The sequence below is a fragment of the Bos indicus genome, chromosome 24 (assembly GCF_029378745.1).
Source record: "Bos indicus isolate NIAB-ARS_2022 breed Sahiwal x Tharparkar chromosome 24, NIAB-ARS_B.indTharparkar_mat_pri_1.0, whole genome shotgun sequence".
Taxonomy (NCBI): domain Eukaryota; kingdom Metazoa; phylum Chordata; class Mammalia; order Artiodactyla; family Bovidae; genus Bos; species Bos indicus.
This window is the reverse complement of record NC_091783.1, coordinates 40,142,614-40,162,291: the sequence shown is the minus strand read 5'-3', so window position 1 is coordinate 40,162,291 and position 19,678 is coordinate 40,142,614. Positions and strand designations below refer to the sequence as shown.

General features: G+C 42.2%; 1 protein-coding gene across 1 annotated transcript in view; it reads right to left on the bottom strand.

Moving 5' to 3' along the window:
* Positions 1-18,406, bottom strand: part of ARHGAP28 (Rho GTPase activating protein 28) — a 139,387-nt gene extending 120,981 nt beyond the window's left edge. Inside the window, exon 1 of the mRNA XM_019986426.2 lies at positions 18,133-18,406. Coding sequence (XP_019841985.2) covers positions 18,133-18,308 — 176 coding nt within the window. The 5' untranslated portion in view covers positions 18,309-18,406. The remainder of the gene's footprint in view (positions 1-18,132) is intronic.
* Positions 18,407-19,678: the final 1,272 nt, after the last annotated feature.

The window sequence follows — 19,678 nt, the reverse complement described above, 5'->3', positions numbered from 1 at the left end:
TAAAGTACAGCCCCTTTGGTTCTCATTTGTGTATCTTTGAGCAATTAATTCTAAATTAAAAGATAGCATCTGCCGTGCATGCTGTTTGTGAAGTTATCTTGCTTCAGTAGTTCATCAAATAATTTTGACAACACAACTTATAATTTGGCTTTAAATAAATTTATCCACACACACACACACACACACAAAGATATCCTGTACATAAAATAGTTCCCCAAAATAGGTATTGATGCAGTAAATGGTTCATTTAATTGGATACTTGCTAAAACTGAGGTCTAATCCCACTTGGGTATGTGGAGAATTCTATTCTAGGGGTAGCATAATTCCAGGAAGATGGAAAACCTGTAACTGGATCTCTTCTACCACCTTCCGAAAACAAATAGGGGTGCATTCCATGGGCCCAGCAGCCGCAGGCTTAACTGCAGCTGACCAAGTTTGAGACGACCTACAAAATCTGCTCTGTTATTAGCAACATTCTTGCCTTCATGGAATTACCAGAATGCATGTGATAGTCAGGGTTTCATTAGTGTTGAGCTAGTCTTCTCCCCACCTGCCTGTATCCCTCTGGTGCACAATGCTAGGAAAATTCTGTCATCCACAACACCCAGCTGTGTCATCCAACCACAAGCCAAGCTAATGAGGGTAAGAGCTATGCTAAATGTGAAGCCTGAGGATGGGACTCTGGCTGAAGCACTTGGATTCCAGCATATGCTTATGATTACCATTAAGCCAGTGACTCCCACAGGATAAGCTATTTTATATGGGTTATTTTTGTTGTGAGGGGGTGGGGCTGAGTAGGCGGTGGGTAATAAACTCTCTTACAGTTCTAAAACAGTTAAGTTTACGCTCTGGTCTGATTTTCGCAAAACTAGTTTTCATTCATTTTGAAAGAAATTTATACAGAGTTGAAGACACCCATGGTGAGGTACTCTCCTTAATTTACTTTCATTGGTTTGGCCATAACAACTGACACATCTTTGACCACTCGCTGAGCCAATCCCACCCTGCAAATAAAACCTTGCAAATATCTGTATAGACGTTTCCACTACTTCCCTCACCAATTCTGCAGGACATCCGAGCTAGATTATGAGACCCCTTGTACATCCTGTCTACCCCACACCCTACCCATACACCAATAAACCTACATTACCCAGTATACCCACGCGCCCAACTTAAACACCATTCCTCTAGGAATTAAAGCTTATGTCCTCTCCAGGAGGCATAAAGCTGAATAAGACATGGTTCCAAAGCCCTCAGGCTCCCTTAAAAGCCCCTCAAGCACAGAAACTCCATCCTGTTTAGCTGTGATCCTTCACAGTACCCTCAGGAGAAGACACTCGGAAGACAAGTGCTAAGAAAGAAATTCAAAGAAACAATAAATGGATGAATGAACTGAACGACAGAGACTCTAGAAGTCTATTTTCTTAGTTAATTTTCTTACTTATTTTTCTCACTAAGTCTACTGCTAAGTCACTTCAGTCGTGTCTGACTGTGTGACCCCACAGACGACAGCCCACCAGGCTCCTCTGTCCCTGGGATTCTCCAGGCAAGAACACTGGAGTGGGTTGCCATTTCCTTCTCCAATGCATGAAAGTGAAAAGTGAAAGTGAAGTCCTCAGTCGTGTCTGACTCTTAGCCACCACATGGACTGCAGCCTACCAGGCTCCTCCGCCCATGGGATTTTCCAGGCAAGAGTACTGGAGTGGGGTGCCATTGCCTTCATACACATCATTAAAAGAATTATTTGGACAAAAGTATTTATTACACTCACTGTTTAAAATCAATTAATGTGTTGCTAAATGTAAAACTCTCATTCTTTCTTAGCCAACCCTTGGTTTGATTTCCAGAAGTCCAAGCAAATTGAGCAGGAACCAAAAACAAATGTGCTTACTTCCCAATTTTGCCTGGGTCTACAACAGGGCTTCCCTGGTGGCTCAGAGGGTAAAAGCGTCTGCCTGCAATGCAGGAGACCCGGGTTTGATCCCTGGGTCAGGAAGATCCGCTGGAGAAGGAAATGGCAACCCACTCCAGTATTCTTGCCTGGAAAATCCCATGGATGGAGAAGCCTGATAGGCTATAGTCCATGGTGTCACAAAGAGTCGGACATGACTGAGCAACTTCACTTTGACTTTCACTTTCACAACAGAGCTGAGACTCCAGATTCTAATCCTGTGACGGGTTTTCATCTAAACCTGCTCCCTCACCTGAGCCTCTCCTTTACGCAACAGCCAACGCCTGTGGACAATTGGATGACAAACACTTATAACAATAAAATGAAACCACCAAAAGGCCTACATACACTTTTTACTATTTTCAAGCTCTAATGAAATGATGTGTTTGAATCTCAAAAACTATTATTCTGAGTAAAGGAAGGCAGACACAAAACCGTATCTACTATTATGTTCTGTTTATATGACTTCCAAGAATAGGCAATACTGATGTACAGTGGTAGAAGTCAGAAACTGGCAGGATATAAACGGGGTGTGAAGGAGATTCTTAGAGTGATGGAAATGTTCTGTATTTTACTTTGGATGGTAGTTACATGGGTTAAAAGTCAACTAGCTGAATCAACTGTGAATTTTACTGTATATTGAGCATATCTCAACTTTTAAATATATTAAGTACATTTAATACATTAATACTTTTAATACGTAAGTACATTTAATACTGAAGCGGCTACCCACTCCAGCATTTTTGCCTAGAGAATTCTATGGACAGAGAAGCCTGGTGAGCTACAGTCCATGGAGTTGCAAAGAGTCAGACACGATTGAGTGACTAACACTTTCACTTTTTTCAAGTGACTATTATCACTAAATAAAAGCTTTTTTGAGGCTGTGTTTTCAAAAATGTTGAAGATCTTTAAGATCATTGCCATTACATTAATTTCTTGCCATAGGAGTGGTTGAGGTGATGAGAGACAGGAGAAGACAGGGTGGGTGGTTCTTGGCCTCCATGCCCATCTCTCTCACAGGCACGTGCCAGCAGTAAGTCCTCAGATATCTCAACTGGGGGACCTGGTCTTTCACAAAAGCTCAAAAGCAGAAAATGAGGAAATAGTTGAAACATATTTTCCTCCTTAAATTGCGTGTACTTGTTGCTGGACTATTGAAAAACACAGAGAAAACATAGAATATGCTCACATATTTCTTGGAAATCTCTGCTTTATTTAAATCATATTAAATTTATTCTAATTTTGTGCCAATATAACTAGAAGTATGATATTAAGAAAATTTATCTTTCAAAAATTAAGTTATGAATAAATACTGTTTTAAATGTGGACAAAAAACCATAAAAGGCCATGGCACTCTTCAACAGTACCTAACACCCCTATTAACTGGGCTGTGTGTGTCTTAGTCGCTTAGTTGTGTCCAACTCTTTGTGACCCCATGGACTGTAGCCCGCCAGGCTCCTCTGTCCATGGGGTTTTCCAGGCAAGAATACTGGAGTGGGTTGCCATTTCTTTCTCCAGGGGATCGTCCCAACCCAGGGACTGAACCCAGGTCTCCTGCATTTCAGGCAGATTCTTTACTGTCTGAGCCACCAGGGAAGCTATTAACTGGGCTACCAACTTACAATCACATGAAAAACAAAAATCAGTTCTGCTTATTGGACCGGCTGTATTTTTCAAAGAAAATATGAAAGACACAGACCTTACTGACAAGTCATTCTACCTTTGGTAGCTTCTTTGAAATGAATCAAATTTTGGTTAAGAGTAATCAAAGGTACTACATGAGACAATACATGCTTCCCGCAGAGACCACAGAAGTACCCAAGAGATCATCTACACAAGAGAGCTAATGGAGAAGGGGAAAGATGTTATTACAAAATGAGGGCAGGTAGGAGTCCATGTTTTGGTTAAAAATCCAGGATTATCTGATTGCCCTCTTTACCAAATTAACTGTAGAGAATAAGAGAATTTCTATGTTAGGAGGGATCCTAGAGGTCAGCCTGTAGAAGTCCTTCATTATGCTAATGAGAAAACTGGACATGTAACCAAGCTCAGCCTGCCTCCATCATTTTCCCCAGACTGCACAGTGAGTGGTCCCTCCCCCTTGGCTGGTCTCCTGTTACCAGCCTCAGCACACCAGCAACCATGGCTACGTGTACTGTTCCTTTTCCCCAGACTGGTGCTCCTGACAAAACACTCTTCCCAGTCTCCTTCCTCCTGCTAATCCAGGCTCATTCTTTAAGACTTAATCTAGCTAGGACCCTCCCAGATGCCTTCCTTAACCATGTCTTATCCTCAACAATGTAGCCCCAAGCGTTAGTTACACCTTCTCTGCTTTCCCAGAGCATCTCATGAGATTTTCCTCCACCATTCTTCCCACCATTCAAAGACTGAATGTCCACTCTGGGTCTGGGGGCTAATGCTGGGACACAGAGAGAGAGAGACATCACTTCTACCCTCAACGAGCTGTACTTCAGATGCCACTGAAATGCCTGATGACAGTCCATCTATTCTCACTGAAAGACGAGTAACCATTTTTGCAGCCCCAGAACCTGATAGGGTATATGGCATACAGAGGCTCAGTAGAAGGTTGCTCAGTTTCGCTTTTATTGTAAAAATCAGTTTAAATTCTTCTTGTTTTAATAAGCGAAGTGACCCTTGAGCAAAATTTAATCTTTAAAACAATGGAGGCTATATTTACCTTCTTTTCATTATCCATGATGCTCTCAGTTTTATGTGTCAAGGCATGTTCATTTACAATTGTTGCCAGCTTTGATTTCTATCTTTACTTCATAGCATATCATCAAAGAGTTTATGTTTTCCTATGATGAAAGGCTAGTTTAGTAGATTCTGGGAAAGCAGGTAGTATGCAAAATCAGGACAGTATATTCTCCAACACAACACCAGTCCAACATTTCTAATACTTCTAGGTTCAACACTATAGCCAATTATGAAAATATGATCATATATTTAAAATAGCTTCACTATTATTTAGTGAATTAATTGTTCACTTACTGAGTAAGCATGTATGTGCCAGGGACCCGAGATGAATAAGACATGGTCCAGGGCATAAATAACCTCCTCATCTTTAGAAAGGTCAGCCACATAAGTCTTACTATTAAGTAGCGGGATAAGCATAATAAGAGGAGTATAGAGGCAGAGAAGGCACAGAGGTGGAGTGAGCAGTGTGGCTTGGAGAGGTGGTAGCCCTCACAGAGGAAGCGACACTGAGATTTTGGAAGACTTCCCTAACAGCTCCTCGGCTCAAGGAGAGGCCACATCTACACAGATCAGCCCCCGCAGGGTTTACTCAGCAGCAATTTGTTAAGACTCTTACTGAGTGTCAGGCTCTTTAACGGAGGAGGGGGAAGGCAGTGAGAGTCAGCCATGAAGTAAACAGTGCTCCCTTCCCAGAAGCGCTGACACACCACTGTGGGCCTAGTGATAAAGGCTCATCCTACACGCAGAAATGTTATCACAGGATTATAAGCAGGAGCTCAAGTGTGTTCAAGTCTTACATTTTAGAAGTGCTAGGTTTCTTTCTTGACTTTTGGCCAATATTCATTTCATTTTAAAAGCTCCGCTCTTGGTCCTGCCTTCCTCTTTCCACCTTCCCACAGCTAAGCTTTGACAATAGGTTCCCCTGGCCGCCTCTGCTTCCTGACCTCAGTCACTCTCCAACCTGTAGCAAACAGGCTTCCCCCTCTCATTTCCATCAGACCCAGGCTAGCAAAGGTCTCCATTGTTATCTACACTACAAAGTCTGTGGACAATGTTTAGTTTTGACCTTACTGGTCATTTAGATACCTGATACAGCTGTCCACTCATTCTAAGTCTGATGCCTGAGCTTCCAGAAAGTTCCCAAATAGTCTCCATCAGGGGTCCCCAAAGCTCTACCTGACTCCACCTGGCGCTGCTCCTTGGGTTCCACCTTCGCTCCACTGCTGTCTCTACAGAGACACTATAATCTCCTGCCAGATCTCATCCAGTCCCAGTTTTAACCATCTCTCAAATGCTGAAGTCTCCCGCGAGTAAATAGTTTAGAACTCTCAGCCTTGATCTCCTGCCCGAGTTTCCAACTTGTATAGCCAACTATCAGCTGGGTACTGGATGCAAAGAACCAACTCATTGGAAAAGACCCTGATGCTGGGAAAGATTAAAGGCAGGAGGAGACGGGAACGACAGAGGACAATATGGTTGGACTCAATGGACATGAATTTGAACAAACTGGGAAATGGTGAGGGATAGGGAAGCCTGGTGTGCTACAGTCCATGGGGTCAAAAAGAGTGGGACATGACTTAGTGACTGAACCGAACTGAACTGAGCTGGGTACAGCAGCTGAGTTCCAAATTTCACAGGCTAAATTTCTCCTATTCACTTTCTGCTCATCCATCAGAATTCTCAATTTCAGTTCTTTGTGACCCCATGGACTGTATAATTCTCCAGGCCAGAATACTGGAGTGGGTAGCCGTTCCCTTCTCCAAGGGATCTTCCCAATTCAGGGATGGAACCCAGGTTTCTCGCACTGCAGGCAGATTCTTTACCAGCTGAGCCACCAGGGAAGCCCGAGAATACTGGAGTGTGTAGCCCATCCCTTCTCCAGCGGATCTTCCCAACCCAGGAGTCGAACCGGGGTCTGTGCATTGCAGGCGGACTCTTTACCAGCTGAGCTATGAGGGAAGCGTCAGTTCATAACACTCCAAAACAAAAACTCAAAAGAGTTTTTCCTGGTCCCCTGTATGCATTAATCACCAAATCACAGCAACTTCATTGCTGTTTTCCCCACAGGCTTCCCTTATTATTCCCTTGTATCTGTATCCTCGTCTAGACTCTCATTGTCTTTACTTGGATCGGTGCATTAGCTTTCCAAAGTGTTTCTCTGCCCCACAATTATGGTGCACCTTAAAGCTATCCGTTCCTCTCCAGAGAAATAAAGACACAGGGGGATCCTGGAACAGAAGCAGCAAACAGTTACAAGACCACAACTGTGAATTTACGGATTTTAACCCAACAGCTCTGAAACCAGATTAAAACTGCAATGATCTGAACTGGGTATGAGCAGAGAGGTGGGAGTGGGGAGTGGAAGAGACAAAAGAAGAAATAAGTGTAAAATTCAGATGAACTGAAGAGAGTTCCTTCTTAAGACCCCTTCAAAAGTCCTCTGAGTAGCTAAGTATTGTATTAATACTTCCATGAACTCTAAAGAGAATGGGTGCTAATGTTCCTTAACTTCCACAATAAAACTGAGTATAGATAAGAGTAGTATCGTGTCTATTTAGGACTGTATAATTGAAACCAGCTTCTCCTAGGCTTCTTCTAAACAATGACTCATGTTGTTTTAGCTGGTGTTGACTCACTGCCCCACAAAGGATGACACAGCTTTAAACAAGCAGAGCGTGGCCTGCTTTTTCCAATTACCAGCTTCCAGCAACTGAAGAGGGGGGAGTCCTCTGGCATGGGGCTTTCTGCAACTAAGCACAATTTTGATTTTACCAAAATAGTTGCCAAGTGGACCTTGTAATCACTGAGCTTTCTAAGCGAGGAGGAGAGAAGTGAAGTTGTGGTATGTTAAAAATCACAGGGGCCAGGCATCATCTGTTCTTTCAAAACAGAATCTGCGGAAACTTAACAGTCAGCGCTTTTCCCATTTAATTGCCTGCTCGACTGAGGTCAGCAAATGTTTTTCTTTAAGATGCCAATGAAAAGTCACAGCGAGTGTGTTTTCGAGACTCTCCAAGTTAAGTCTGGTAGGATAACGAGCATGGGGAGTCGTAATAGTGTTTGAAAGGAAGCTAAGGAAATGCCGTTCTCATAACGGTCACCACCTTTTCTCCAGTTCTGGACATTTAATGGTCTCCCATCAAGTCTACGGTTTCCCCCGCCTCCATGTTTTCCTTGTTGTTGGCCTGACTGCTCCCAGAACACATTTGTCCATGCCTTGGGCCAGCATAGGTGCCGAGGTAATGAGAGCGGGTGACCAGAGGTCGGCAGGACAAACTCAGAGCCCTGACGCATTCCACAAGGCCCTTTTCCATTCTTTGCTCCCCAGCTGAACCACAGAGATTAGTCCTCACTCATTACTTTTTTTGCAGGATGCTCAGTTCCTATTAGTAATATACTCTGAACAACTCGGCTGGTTAAAAATAGAGAACACTTCTAAAGACATGGCAGTTGGCAGAGAAGCCCAGACCACACTGTTTATGTATACTAAAATGACCGTCCAGTCTTTAATAGTTCCAGTGTTCTGAAAAACAAAGCTGATCAAAATGAATCCCCTGGAAAATGAACACAAGTGCCTGGAGGCCACTCTGTGGACTCTGACCTCTCCAGAAGATTCAAGTCCAGACTGCAATGAGCCCTGGGTTTGTTTTCTAAACAGAAATCCTTGAAGCCCAATTTTGGTTCAGCATCATCCGTGGCTCCAGGGTCACTGAGGGACAAGGACTGTGCTCAGGCGGACAGGAGACTAGGGATGGCCCGGAGTCCAGACTGGACTGTACAATCTAGCTCAACTTATCCTAAGTTTTTGAGCAACATTTAGAACAGACCTGGTCTGCACAAAGGCAAGGTCCAGGAGCTGCTTATCCCTTGGTTGGTTTCAGAGTCAAGATAAAGTGAAAACCTGACTGAATATTAGGAGAGACAAAAGGAAAACCCTGATAATTCTCCTGGAGCCTGTTTCTTGACCTGCATTAAGAACTACGTTATAGATCACATGGAAAGAACAAAATGAAACATATGTTTTTAGCCGTAGAAATCTGTCTTAGTAGTTAGAGAAAACAACTGATAAAACTAAAATGAAAAAATTCTAAGAACATGAACCTACAGGTTAAAGGATTAAAAAATGCCTTCCCTTCCTTCTGCCTAAAAACGAGTCCAGGGAATATTTCCTATAACCCCAAATTGCTTGGATCTCACTTTCATGATCAAGCTGACTTCTATAATACATTTTGTCCATTTTTAAAATACTGTTACCTAAATGAGACTGCAAGAGGGCAAGAATACAGCTTTTACATTTTAAAAAAAATCCCATTATTTCCCTTCAAGGGGTAACAAAATTTCTCAAATTATATCCATTCACAATTAACCTACTCCATGCTTATTCCATTTAAACAGAATAGTCATGATTGCAAAAAATGATTAAATCAACACTAAGCATACACATGCTAGTAAAGTAACACTCAAAATTCTCCAAGCCAGGCTTCAAATACGTGAACCGTGAACTTCCTGATGTTCAAGCTGGTTTTAGAAAAGGCAGAGGAACCAGAGATCAAACTGCCAACATCCGCTGGATAGAGAGTTCTAGAAAAACATCTATTTCTGCTTTATTGACTATGCCAAAGCCTTTGACTGTGTGGATCACAATAAACTGTGGGAAATTCTTCAAGAGATGGGAATACCAGACCACCTGACCTGCCTCTTGAGAAACCTGTATGCAGGTCAGGAAGCAACAGTTAGAACTGGACATGGAACAACAGACTGGTTCCAAATAGGAAAAGGAGTATGTCAAGGCTATATATTGTCACCCTGCTTATTTAACTTATATGCAGAGTAAGTACATCATGAGAAATGCTGGACTGGAAGAAACACAAGCTGGAATCAAGATTGCCAGGAGAAATATCAATGACCTCAGATATGCAGATGACACCACCCTTACGGCAGAAAGTGAAGAGGAACTCAAAAGCCTCTTGATGAAAGTGAAAGTGGAGAGTGAAAAAATTGGCTTAAAGCTCAACATTCAGAAAACGAAGATCATGGCATCCAGTCCCATCACTTCATGGGAAATAGATGGGGAAACAGTGGAAACAGTGTCAGACTTTATTTTGGGGTGCTCCAAAATCACTGCAGATGGTGACTGCAGCCATGAGATTAAAAGATGCTTACTTCTTGGAAGGAAAGTTATAACCAACCTAGATGGCATATTGAAAAGCAGAGACATTACTTTGCCAACAAAGGTCCGTCTAGTCAAGGCTATGGTTTTTCCTGTGGTCATGTATGGATGTGAGAGTTGGACTGTGCAGAAGGCTGAGTGCTGAAGAATTGATGCTTTTGAACTATGGTGTTGGAGAAGACTCTTGAGAGTCCCTTGGACTGCAAGGAGATCCAACCAGTCCATTCTGAAGGAGATCAGCCCTGGGATTTCTTTGGAAGGTATGATGCTAAAGCTGAAACTCCAGTACTTTGGCCACCTCATGTGAAGAGTTGACTCATTGGAAAAGACTCTGATGCTGGGAGGGATTGGGGGCAGGAGAAGGGGATGACAGAGGATGAGATGGCTGCATGGCATCACTGACTCGGTGGACGTGAGTCTGAGTGAACTCCGGGAGTTGGTGATGGACAGGGAGACCTGGCGTGCTGTGATTCATGGGGTCACAAAGAGTCGGACACGACTGAGCAACTGAACTGAACTGAACTGAAGCATAATATCTACTGTGGGAGAGTTACTATTGCTGGTTGCTAAGTGGGGATATGATAATGCTGTCCCTGCTCTCAATAAACCTATAACCAAATTGCAGCAGAAAAACACTAAATCCATAATATACAAAATAATGTTTCAAGATTTAAATAACAGGTTATAAGCACCAGTTTCTGAAAGACCGTTATCACCTTGCTATGTGATCTCAGGCTGATTCTCTGTGCCTCAGTTTCCTCCTACATCACTGGATTGTGGGAAGGATTAAATGAGACAGTGCATGCCAAGCACGGTAAGCTATCAATAAAATGAGGACTTTTGGGGGGGAAAAAAAAAACAGAATTGACACCACAGGACAGCATGTGATGAATTACCAAATGATCATTATTGTTATGGTAGGTGAAAACTTCTGGCTACAACTGTCAAGGAAATCTTCAGAAAGGAAGCTTAGTCCTTTCTTCTTTAACAACATTTATCCTCTTCTGTTTTGCTTTATATCCCCAGCCACTTAAATATGGGTTCAGTCCCAACCACTGATCTGTTAACTTTGGCTACTCTGTTGGTTTTTTTCAGTATGGTAATGAAGGCGGGGAAAAGTGCGAAGGAAAGAGATCAAACATCATATTATTAGTTAAAATGGCATTTTAGTAAGTTTAACCTTTTTGTTCTAAACACCTGTCAGGTTTCTCTATAGCTCTAAAAAATATAAATCTGTTGATCGGTCTTTGTATAAAGACAAACACATGTCCATTGTTTTCTAAACACTGAACAGGAAACTTCGAAGGAATTCTTTTCCTTATACATTACAGAGTTACAAGAGCAAATCTGGTCCACTGACCAGAAAATTTAAGATAGGAATAAAGATTTCTCTCTTATACATAAAAGATATACAACTCAGAATAACTAAGACGGTACACATAGATCTCAGGTGTTGGACAATTTAAAACTACTACATACTCCTCTCTTTGGTTTCCAGTTCCTCCTTCTGCTTCCTGTCCTTGGTATTACGTGTTTGTGTGCAGTCATCATCTATCTGTCAAAGGGATCAGAGATGGAATGCACAGGTTTAATCAGTTATTAAGAGCAACACGAGACACCACAGCTGGTTCTCAACTTGACATTAGTAGATGTCCTCCCACGCTTGGAATTACTTGGCAGTGAATGTCTGTCAAATGGACAGTTTTATCTGTAATATTCATTTATTGAAGACTGATGTAAAACATCTGATACTCAAAGAATATGTCATAATCTGTGAATATTTAGGAAGATGATATATAATAAAAACAATCCACTACTTTTAGTTTCCACTCTAAGTTTTCCCACATAACGTTAACATTTTGCTGCACATCCTCTAATATTCTCAGAACAATGGACGCATGGAATTCCTTGTTATAAAAGACAGAACATTATACAAAACCCACTAACTCAAGTAACCAGACCACAGCAAAACATGAACGCAAACAAGAAAACCAAAAAATTCGCAAAGAAATGGAAATAAATGCTATCAAAATTTCTCCTGAGATTATATATTTTAGTCGTTTGAACAGCATCTTCTTTACACAGTTCTAACCAGCTTGACTATCTAATCAAAAGTAAATCACGAAGCATGTTAAAAATAGCAATATTAGAAAGAACAAAAGTACCACTAGTGGCTTTAAGATCTGCCTGAAAATAAAGAAAAAAATAGCAACAATAAATAATATTTAAATTAAATTACATAAGCAAGAAAACAATACACCAACATACACTATTTACTTTTTTTATCCTTTAACTTTATATTGGAGTGCAGTCAGTTAACAATGTTGTGACCGTTTCAAGCGCACAGCAAAGCAACTAACTCTAAGCTATTCACTTGTAAAGCAAACAACTTCACATCAGTCAGTGCCTATACTATAGCACTGCAATTCTCGTCTTAATGAGGACAGTCATTGAGGTTCTGCACTATTTGTAGATACATTTGACTTAATATTTTCATCCAAAGAGACTTAAAAACAAAACAAAGTCTATCATTTAATTCTTCTGAGAAACATTTTATTCTCTTCCATTGCTTTTCTATAGACCATTTTACTTCTATTCTTGGCTAGAACTGGTATCAAGAGACCACAGATTGAGAAAACAGAGAATGGGAATGATCTTGGAAGTGAAATTACTTGGTTTAAGGATGAAATGAGAAGAAATTTTGATTATATGCAAACTAGAATGTTTATTTCGTGTGACACATCTGCAAACCATTCAAGTAACATCTCAGGACACTGCTAAGGGGAGAAGATTCCCATCAGAGCATCCTCGGTAGCAAATCAGACAAAGTGGACGCTAATACCCACCGTCCCCGAACACAGCATTTAATTCAGCAACTTTGCTTCAATCGTGTCTGACTCTTTGTGACCCCGTGGATTGAAGCCTGCTCCTCCGTCCATTGGATTCTCCAGGCAAGAATACTGGAGTGGCTTGCCATGCCCTCCTCCAGGGGATCTTCCTGACCCAGGGATCAAATCCACATCTCACATCTCCTGCTTTGGCAGGCAGGTTCTTTACCACCAGCACCACCTGGGAAGCCTCTTTCATACTAACCTTTAACTTTATATTGGAGTACAGTCAGTTAACAATGTTGTCATTGTGGAATAAAATTTTGCTTCCAAAAAACAATGTACTTTGAAAATTAGGAATTTTATCATTATAGGTTTCACAAACTCAGACCAGGTAAAACTAACCCTTTTTATTGTATGCTGTGGCAAAGCTGAAAAAAAAAAGTAGGTTAAAATATATTGGTTGACTTTTTAAGGGCAAAAACGGCACATATAATAAAACTAGAGAGAATACTGAATGTAGATTTTATAGTTTGTAAAATAAATGTAGAAGGAATGAGAAAAATAGAAAATCATTAGAACATCACTGTAATAAATGTTATTGGCAAGATCCATATATGGACAAGAAAATCAGAGGAAGAAAGTTTGAGGAGTTAACAGGATGTTAGCACCATCAAAAATTATCCCAAGATACTGATTAATTTACATAGGGAAACCTGTAACAACCTGCAAACAACACCTTAACCAGGTGATGAGAGCTAACATCAACAAGACCGTGACATTATGAACCCCCAAAATGATGTACTGAGAAAGGCCTGACATCATTCAGTGAAATTCTCACCCAAAATGCATAACTTCTATCCAATCAAGAGAAGACATAAGACCAATCCAAAGTGAGGGACTGCCTACAACAACCAACTGGTCCTTCTAAAGTGGCAAGGTCACAAAAGACAACAGACCGTCGTGGATTATGCAGGAGGTTTGGGCATCATGACCAAGTGCAATACGGAATCCCAGATGCAATCCTACAACAGAAAAATCCCAATTCTAGTGGGAAAAACTTGTGAAATCAGAATAAAGTCTATAGTTTCGTTACTAGTACTGTTATTGTTTAGTCACTCAGTCATGTCCAACTCTTTTCGACTCCATGGACTGCAGCCCGCCAAGTTCCTCTGTCCATGGGATTTCCCAGGCAAGAATACTGGAGTGGGTTGCCATTTCCTTCTCCAGGGAATCTGAAGCAGAGCACTCAAAGCCGGTGCTCTGGGACAATCCAGAGGGATGGAGTGGGGAGGGAGGTGGGAGGGGGGGTTCACGATGAGGGGACACATGTACACCTGTGGTGGATTCATGTCTATGTATGGCAAAAACCACCACAATATTGTAATTATCCTCCAATTAAAATTAATTAATTTTTAAAAAATTTAAAAAAAAAAGAGTTAAGGGAAAGTTAATGATTCTACAACACTCTAAGTTCCCTGAATTTGTTTGGAAACATTAAGGATTAATGATCAGGGAGAACAGAGCAAGATAAAAATGGACAGAGCAACTGGCAAAATATTTAGCCAAATGACATGATCAAAGGAAATGTGCCAGATGTTTTCCAACAGCTCTACACAGGGAGCCACCTACAATCAGCAAGGACCCCGCTGTAAAAAGAAACCAGAGACACCTACTCCAGTTTCAACTATCGTATGAGGAATGATCTCTAAATACCTTATTCTCTCCGAAGAATTCTAGTTCCATTACTCTTTCTGAATCCTCTAGAAAGTATACCTACTAGGCCCCAGAATTTGGTGTACCTGTGTATATGTTTATAAGCTCACATGGACCTACATTCATACTTAACTGAATGAGAGCTGGCACCTTGAAATAAATGTCTTTTTATAATTAATTAATATTTTTCCAGAAAAGTACCCATAAATATGTCACTAAAAGTTGTTAATTTTAGTCTTCTCCACAAATAAAATATTTACTTTCTATTCATCACTAATTCTAGTTTAATCAAATCATCCCCATTAGGATGAATAGTTATGCTATTAGGAAACAATATGGCCTGGATGAAAGTTTTAAAATTGCCGTAGAGTTAGAATTCCTAGGATAACCTTGGGGAGCTTCTCTATTTGTTTTTGAGGAACAGCTGGCTCTTTTTCCTACTCTATTTTTGTCCTCTTTCAGGAAGTTTATGGTATCTTTGGAAAAACATCAGAAACACTCATGGTCATTTAAACTGTACCTTCACCAAAAAATGTTGTATATGTTATTTGCATATAATTTAGGAAACCTTTGAAAAACAAAATATCTACCTTCATCTTCAGCTACTTTTCATTTTCTAAGTGAAATCATTTTGAACATATATTTCACTCTCGATTCTGAATAAAGGTCTAGGAACTGAGCTTCCTAAAAATCACATGATTCTAAGGACAACTCCAACCATCTGTTTTAACAGAACTGAGAATTTATAATCCTTCATTCTCTTTTATCCTTATAACAGAATGTAAATATAGATGTTTGTGAAATAAGGAATTGCTTTTTCTCTCCCAACAAATGCTTAGTACTTGAGTGTCTTTCCTGCATGAGTAAGTATGGAAAATAGGTATCAAAAACATTTTACTCCTCTTGACATCAACAACTGTGATTAAAAGCGGTAATAGTCTCTTCCTTGGTGTCAGACACTAGTCTAAGTAGCTGAAGCAGGCTCCCCAAGGTCACATGGTAGAAAATGGTGTAAGTGATGAACAGAGTCTGGCAGTCTGACCTCAAGCCTGAGTAACTGGCAAGTGTACTTTATAATGGATACTTTAATAAAATAAAATGGGCAGGCCCCCCAAAAAATTACAATGGACACCCATCTTCAGTGTTGAAGAGTAACAGGGAGAGGTGTGAAATGGAGAAGCCAGGACGCAGCTTCAGCCTGTGCAGGCCTGAGTTGTTGGATCCTTTGTGTTTTTTTTTTTTTTTTTAATGGGAAACTGAAGTTCATATCTGAAGCCTCTTGATTTTGAAATGTTACCACTTATTTCCAGCTTTTTTTCTAAAAATCCTACTGGTCTGAAAGGTACAAGGCTACATTCTCAAGGCAGGCTCTTTCATTTCATTCATCGTTGTATCACTAATGCCTACTGTGTTTCTGGGACATAGTAGGTGCAAATAGGTTGACTCACGCTGTTATAAATGCTTCCATTTTACCTTGGCCATTTGGTAGGAATTCATTAACTTATTGAGCTCCTGCAGTGGCTGGACACTGATCTGGGCACTCAGGATACAACAGTGAAGAAAAGAGAATAGAAAAGAGAGCGAGAGAGAAAGAGAAAGGGAGAGAAACTATATCTTAGTGGGGAAAAAAATAGGCCAAAAGAAAAAAAAATCAAAAGCACATAAAGTTAGATGAAGTATAGGCTTGGAGAATAAGCAGATGACTTGCTCTGAAATAAACTACGCTACCCAGAGCTAAAGAATGTTGATACTCAGGAAATCAGATACAATAGCCCATGCTTCCTAGTGCCACCCTGGTCACTACTCCACAAATATGCTACACATATGTAAGCAATTTCAAGGAGAGGGTACTCTTGAAAGAGAGAGTGCTCTCTTCATAAGTGGAACAATACATTCTTGCTCCTTGGCTTGAAAGGGAGTATTGATCAGTAGTTAGTGAGTCAAAGGTTAATAATTCAGGCCTGATTATTTCTGTTATCAGACGCATGACTGATGGTGTCCTCAGCTCCCTGTAAGAACAGGGACCCCCTTTGGATTGCTGTTACTGAGAACCGAGGAACTGAGCTATTCTCTCACAATTCGGTTGCAGGGGGCAGGGGTCATCTATCTCTTGCATCAGAGGGTGAGGGGCACAAATGTTCCCCCACAGGGGGTGCAGGGCAGTCACCAAAGATGCAAAGTTGGGGCAACATAAGTCTAATTGGCAACTGTACGGTAAAGCACCAGCTGGGATAGGCAACTCCTGCTCTCATATATTATTATCCCAGAAGACCGCATGCTGAGCAGATGGAACTTCTCCAGTCTGCTTTGGAAAGGGATGTAATTTCGGATAGCCCAAAGGGCATGATCTGGCTCCACTCTTAGACAGCTGCAGAGGGCTACAGACGGGGGCAGCCACACCAGGACCAGCTAGCAATGTGCAAACCCGGCGCCCACCTCTCACCAGTATGTCTATTTAGTTCCTCATAATCTGAGTGATTAGAGTCGACCATCATGCTTAGAAAAGAAAATACCCGAAAGACAAACACATGTTTGTACCTTCAATTAGCCTTTAAAATAATGTGCATGGCTCTTAAAACTGGAAGGAAAAAATGTTATTTTCTCATTGTCTTTATATAAAAATTAGATTTCACTCAACCTGCTCTTTTTGAAAGAAATGATATTTTCTTTGTTAGCCAAGCCCAGCCCAGGTCTCATGCCAATGCAGGTTGTTCTTCTCATGGATGCTAGCCAAGAGGATACTTCTTGAAATAAAGTCACAATCTGCTAAAAGTCTTGCAAGTCCGTTAAATTAGGAAACAAGTAATCCTTATCACAACTAAAGATAAAAGCAAGAGGAAAAAATTACTGAAAATAAACATGCAGAAAAGCACACCACTCAAACTCCCCACTGGTAAAGAAAACCATTGCTCAATGGATGCATGGCAGATAGTCACATTTAAACAAATACTATTTCCCCTAAATATGTGTCAGAGACATCAAACCATCTCACTTACTAGTGTAATATATCTGAACATCCAAGATAACTTTTTAAGGGTCTTACATTCGTTTACTTAACAGAAGTCTTGCCAGCCTTGATCTTGCGTCAAATAGATGAACACCAATAACGTAATTAAGCTAGATCCCTGATTTATGAAATCTAAAATGCACATAGTGAAAAGCTTTCAGACCTCTTTTGACCTAAAGGAAAATTAGAATTGCATTTATAAACAGTCAACATTAGCAATAAAACAACAGTGATACCAATGTATGTATACATTCAAAAGTTGTTGTTTTTTTTTTGTTTTTTTTTTTTAATCTACAAGTAAAATCGTTTTTAAAGGTCTACGGAGATTTCCTTTTTGGAGAATCTCTCCATCTGTGTTTTAGCTAATGTGAAATGTTACTAAAAAGTTCTCGATAGTGTTTGCAGGTTTAAGATAATACATTTTACTTTCTTTTCTATTTTCTGCTGCTGCTTCATTTTTTTTTAATTCTCCAATAGTTCAATAGATGAATCTGGCAGAAACGAGGCATATGCCTATTACCAGCAAGTTGTAGAAGAACACAACTCTGCTAACCTCTCCTGGCCAACGTCTTCAGAGGACAATACAAAGAACCACAGGCTCACTCATCGCGTCCACTAAAACTTGAAACCACAATCGGACGATGGTGGTCCTCTGCTCTGGCAGAAAACCCAGCTGCCTGTGAAACCACCACCCCCCACCCCCCAGCCCAGGAGACTCGTGCCCGGTGGGCGATGTGGGTACCTGCTGCCGGGGAGGCTGGCGGTCGCCCGGGGCGCGCAGCGCGGCTCGGGGCTGGGCGGCGGGGGGCGCGCGTACGAGTGGTAGGCGGTGAGCACCACGCCGCCCGAGTCCTCCACTTCCATCGTCAGCCGCGCATGGCTCCGCTCCGGCCGGAGAACAAAGGCGGGGACCAGCATGGGCCAGCGCACCGGCCCGGTCCCCGGCGGGGCGGGGAGGCGCGGCCGTCGGGCTCCCGCGGCCGGGGCTCCTCCCGCGGCCGGGCTGTCAGGGGCGCGGGATCGCCGCCCCGCCCGCCGCGCGGCTCATTAGCATGGATTCGAGTCCACGCCCACCAGCCCCGCGGGCTGGGGCGGGGAGGGCGAGGTGGGGGGCCGTGGGTGGCGTTGGGGTGGCTGGGGTGTGGGATCCCCGCTTCTGGGAAACCCAAAGCCCGCCGCGATCGTCGGAGGCTCGCGCTGGCAGCTCGGGTCAAGTTTTTCTCGCTTTTGTTTCTTTCCCTTTTTCCCTTTCTTGCCCCCGCCCCCACCCCTTCCAGCGGGAGGCTTATCCCGCGGCCGGGAGCGTTTCCTGCTCGGCAGCTTGGAGCCGAGAAAAAACCGCGCCTGGGAGCCCGTGCTAAGCGGCCGAGGGGCCGCCTCCAACGTGGGGAGGAGAGGGAGAAGATGGGACTCTCTCATTTAAAGCATCCACATGAAAAATTGAAGAAGCGGATTACGTTGCTGTTTACTTAGTCCGGTTACAGTGGACTTGATTGCCTCTGGGGCAGGAACTGCCCTCCTGCGACAGGCTGAGCACCTCCCTCACCCTGGGTGCCACAACCACCAAACTCTGCCTGGCCCCGCGTCCCTGCCCTCCTCCCCATCCCCATCAAATTCAGATACTGCCTTTAGAATGGGAGAAAACTAGACTTGATCCTTAGGCGAAGAGAGCATGTTCTTCCCAGAGGTGGTTATTGAAGAGGGGTCCAGGGACCCGGCAGGGAGGCGGGTAAAGGTAGCATACTCAGAAATTTGGGGTCTGAAATGCATCTTTAAAGAACACTCTAATCGATGAAAAGGAGAAGCAAAACATCTCACCAAAACATCTCACCCTATAAAAAGGCCCACCCTGTCCAAGCGCTTGACTTGCTGGCACTTATTCTCCCCTGGGAACCTAGGTTACTCCTTACTGAGGGGCGACCTGGGTCCTGCTAAGACTCAGTCTCTCAGGGTCTGTTTCTGTATCCCTGAACCAGAGAGTAATCTCACTAAGTACATGCTGGTTCTCTCTGTTGCTTCCTTCACTTTCACCGAGAAGGGAGACATTTGTTTTCATTGCCCTTTCAGAAACTGGGAAGACAAAAACAAACGATGATCCAAAATGGCTTTTTAGAAAATGTTTGGTTGATTAAAAGGTGAGATAATAATGACTAACATTTACTGATCCTATACATTAGCTCTTTGAACAATCCTGTAAGGTAGGTAGTGGGGCTTCCCCATGTGGCTTAGAGGTAAAGCAGGAAACATGGATTCAATTCCTGGGTTTAGAAGATTCCCTGGAGGAGGAA